Source organism: Helianthus annuus, chromosome 1 (assembly GCF_002127325.2).
Source record: "Helianthus annuus cultivar XRQ/B chromosome 1, HanXRQr2.0-SUNRISE, whole genome shotgun sequence".
Taxonomy (NCBI): domain Eukaryota; kingdom Viridiplantae; phylum Streptophyta; class Magnoliopsida; order Asterales; family Asteraceae; genus Helianthus; species Helianthus annuus.
This window is the reverse complement of record NC_035433.2, coordinates 12577140-12581750: the sequence shown is the minus strand read 5'-3', so window position 1 is coordinate 12581750 and position 4611 is coordinate 12577140. Positions and strand designations below refer to the sequence as shown.

At 42.5% G+C, this 4611-nt stretch overlaps 1 protein-coding gene across 1 annotated transcript; it reads right to left on the bottom strand.

Moving 5' to 3' along the window:
* Positions 1-3358: 3358 nt before the first annotated feature.
* LOC110931823 lies at positions 3359-4234 on the bottom strand. The gene has a single exon (XM_022175220.1). It carries the CDS (start codon positions 4232-4234, stop codon positions 3359-3361), a length of 876 nt encoding a protein of 291 aa, XP_022030912.1.
* Between the last annotated feature and the right edge of the window lie 377 nt (positions 4235-4611).

Below are 4611 nucleotides of genomic sequence, written 5' to 3'. Positions count from 1 at the left end.
CACATTCCCAAGTAAACTCTGGGCCACGTTTGGACTCCCAACGAACTTTGACTAATTTAATCCGTTTGTTCTTCAACTGTTTGAATGTACGGTCCACTATCTCCACAGGTTTCTCGACAAAGTGCATCATTTCATCGATTTGGATCTCGTCGAGAGGAATGTGAAGATCAGCGTCAGCTAAACACTTTCGCAAATTGGACACGTGAAAAGTTGAATGAATATTTCCAAGCTCTGGAGGTAGCTCTAGATGATAGGCAACCTTTCCAACTCTTTCAATAATCTTAAATGGTCCAACATATCGTGGTGCAAGTTTTCCTTTCTTTCCAAATCTCACCACTCCCTTCCAAGGTGACACCTTGAGTAGGACATGGTCTCCGACTTGAAATTCTAGGGGCTTGCGTCGCATATCCGCATAACTCTTTTGACGGCTTCTAGCTGTCACAAGATTATCGCGAATTTTCTTGATTTTGTCTGTCGTTTCCAGAATGAGCTCAGGTCCAGTAAGCTGAGCCTCACCAACCTCATTCCAACAGATAGGTGAATGACATTTTCGACCATAAAGAGCTTCGAATGGTGCCATATTGATGAGAGTCCCAATTACCACCAAAGTCTATTACGCATGCTCTAAGCATATCCTCCAAAGTTTGAATCATCCTCTCAGATTGTCCATCTGTTTGGGGATGATAAGCAGTGCTTAGATTTAGTTGGGTTCCCAAAGCAGATTGCATGGTTCTCCAAAAATGAGATGAAAATCGAGCATCACGATCGGAAATGATATCCAAAGGAACACCATGTCGTGATACCATCTCATCAACATAAATCTTTGCAAGTTTATCAGCAGATAGATCCTTGCGAATCGCAATAAAATGAGCTGACTTCGTTAATCGATCGATGATAACCCAAATAGCATCGTGACCTTTAGAAGTACGTGGTAATTTAGTGATGAGATCCATAGAAATGTTCTCCCACTTCCAAACCGGTATCTCTGGTTGTACAAGCAAACCAGAAGGTCGTTGATGTTCAGCCTTGACTTTGAGACAAGTTAGGCATTTCGATACATACAAGGCAACATCTTTCTTCATACCAGGCCACCAGAACTTAGTACGAAGATCCTTGTACATTTTATCAGCACCAGGATGGATAGAATATCGAGACTTGTGAGATTCGTCCATCACTAAGGTGCGAAGATCGTCTTGTTTCGGAACCCACAAACGATCCTTGAAATAAAGCAAACCATCGTCTCTCGCTTCGAGTTTAAGCTCAAGCTAACGTGGCAATTCCTCACCTATCAAATTTTGTGAAACACAAAATTGTTGAGCTTGAAGAACACGAGTTTGAAGATCAGATAGAGTTCGAGCAGAATGAAGCTTAACTCGTTCTTTTCGACTTAGCGCATCGGCTACGACATTCGCCTTACCAGGATGGTAGCGAATCTCGCAATCGTAGTCACTTAAGAGTTCAACCCAACGCCGTTGCCTCATGTTTAACTCCTTCTGATTAAGAATATGCTGGAGACTTTTGTGGTCTGTGAAAACCACACATTTCGTGCCATAAAGATAGTGTCTCCAGATTTTGAAAGCAAAAACTACAGCTCCTAACTCAAGATCATGAGTCGTGTAGTTCTTCTCGTGAACTTTCAATTGTCTAGATGCCTATGCTATAACTTTACCTCGTTGCATAAGAACACAACCAAGGCCTAAGTTGGACGCATCGCAGTAGACAACGAAATCATTGTTTCCCTCGGGTAAAGATAGAACAGGAGCATTACATAGCTTCTGTTTCAGCGTTTGGAACGCTTCTTCTCTCTTGGGTCCCCACTCAAAAGGCTTATTCTTCTGAGTCAAAGCAGTGAGGGGAACCGCAATCTTTGAGAAGTTTGCAATGAAACGACGATAATATCCAGCGAGACCAAGAAAAGATCGAATCTCCGTCGGTGTCGTTGGTGTATTCCAATCCTTAATTGCAGCGATTTTGCAAGGATCCACATGAATACCCTGCTCGTTGATTATATGTCCCAAAAACTGAACTTCTTTAAGCCAAAATTCACACTTAGAGAATTTAGCAAAAAGTTGTTCCTTCTTCAGGAGTTCCAAAGTCAAACGAAGATGTTGCTCGTGATCGGCTCAAGAATTTGAATAAACAAGAATATCATCGATGAACACAATGATGAACTTGTCTAAATAAGGTTTACAGACCCTATTCATTAAGTCCATGAAGATGGCTGGAGCATTCGTCAGACCAAAAGGCATGACAGTAAACTCATAGTGCCCATATCTCGTGCGAAAAGCAGTTTTGGGGATATCTTCTTCGAATACACGAAGTTGATGATACCCAGAACGCAGATTGATCTTGGAAAAACAAGTAGCACCTTGCAGCTGATCAAAGAGATCATCGATTCGAGGTAGGGGATATCGATTCTTGATGGTAAGCTTATTAAGCTCACGATAATCGATACACATTCGAAAAGATCCATCTTTCTTTTTCACAAAGAGGACAGGAGCTCCCCAAGGTGAATAACTCGGTCGGATGAATCCTTTATCAGATAACTCTTGAAGCTATTTCGATAACTCTTGCATCTCGGAAGGTGCAAGACGATAAGGTGCTTTTGCAATCGGGTTAGCATTGGGTACAAGGTCAATATGAAACACCTCTGGATAATCCCGAACAATCGGAATATCCTGAATACTCTTGTTCTTGCCTTTTTCCTTGGTGACATGTGCCAGGACAGCTACATATCCTTTTCATAGATAACGTTGGGCCTTCGTACACGACATGAGTTTCAAACCATCAGATGGTTTCTCGCCACGAACCTCTAAGACATCACCAGACGAAAGAGGAATACGAATGATCTTATCGAAACAAACATCCTTGGCATGATGTTTGGTTAACCAATCCATCCCTACGATGATGTCAAAACTCCCAAGTTGCATCGGCGTGAGGTCAATAGGGAAAAGATGGTTATCGAGGTTCAATTGACAACCACGAAGAACATAATCGAGTATGAGTGGTTTACCAGTAGCAACTTCGACAGATAAGGGCTTCCTCAGTTTAGTTCTAGGTATCGCAAGTAAAGGCTCAAAGGATAACGAAACAAAACTCCTATCGGCACCAGAATCGAAAAGAACAGATGCAAGTTGATTTTTTTGGGTAAAGGGTTACCCCGGTTAATTTTATAAATCACCAAACCAAATAAGAACAGGGTGTGCCAAGACATTGACACACACTACTAGTCAAGACAAACCAAGACTAGAACATCCAAGAAAAAACAACCAACGACAAAAAACATACAACCAGGAAAATAAAAAACAAAGCCCGACAACTAAGCCTCTAGCAACAGAAGACCCGAACCAAACAGACTCTAGCCCGGATCACAATCCAAATTCTTCATCGAAATCTGCCAAGTATCCAATACGTTACGGTGCTTCCGGTCACTCCCAAGCTTGAACCCCATAATCTTCAATCTAACCGTAGAGATGATTACATGTGAAAGCATATCAGGTGTGCGTTGGACACTAGAAAACAAGCGGTTATTCCTCTCCTGCCATACGTAGTATGTAGTAGCCGCAATAAGGATCTTCCCAACAATCCGGTCAAGCGTTCGCGCGGTTGCATTTTGAACCATCCACTGCATAACCGAGGACCATGTGTTATTGACACTCTCCATGTTGACCATTTTCCTCACTGAATCCCAAACTTTCGTAGCAAAGGGGCATTGAAAGAAAAGGTGGTCTCTAGAATCTCGATCATGGTAACAAAGAGGACAACACATAAGAATCAAATTAGTAGCACTACCCGCTTCCCAAGTAGCCATCCTGTCTTGCGTCTTTAACTTATTATTCATCACTAACCACAAATGAAAAGAATGCCGAGGAATGCATTGGCTGAACCAAATAGAGTCAACCCAATCAACCCTATCACCCCTATGACGCAAAGTATTCCAAACCTCCCACGACCGAAAGTGACAAAGGTTCCCTTCCAAATCTTTCCAACTACATCGATCAGCCATTTCAACTAGCGGATGCGGAGAAGGAATATTTATAAGAACCGGAAAGATATCAAACCAAGCTTGAGGCCATTTCCATTGGCCGGTATCATCAATAATATCCGCAACCGTCGACCGAAGATTTAAACCCGCATTGGCAATTGCCCGAGGAGAGATGAATGATCTGAGGGGACTACAAGAACACCAGTTATCACTCCAAGCATTCGTTTGCCGACCGCTTAGGATAGACATCCAAATATAAGGCCTTATGCGATCACGAATAGCAAGAATATGTCTCCATCCTCAGCTTACCCTACCCCGTTTCGTCACCTCCCAGAAGTTCGTACCTTTCAATTTGTAGGAATGGATCCATTGTACCCAAAGAGAAGGACGATTAGTAATAATACTCCAAACATGGCCAGCCAGTAATGCAATATTGACATCCTTAATGCTGCGAACACCCAGACCCCCTTCGTCTTTCGGCAAGCAAACATTGGACCAAGCAACTTTAGAACGAACGTTACCCTGAGAGCCACCATTCCAAAGAAAACGACGCATAGACTTTTCAAGCTCTTTAACAATACGAACCGGAAGCATAAAGACAGAAGCCCAATAAGTGTACATAGAAC

Bases quoted from the DNA above. Each gene is read 5' to 3' on its own strand.
- LOC110931823 (XM_022175220.1), bottom strand. From the start codon at position 4,234: ATGTCTATCCTAAGCGGTCGGCAAACGAATGCTTGGAGTGATAACTGG.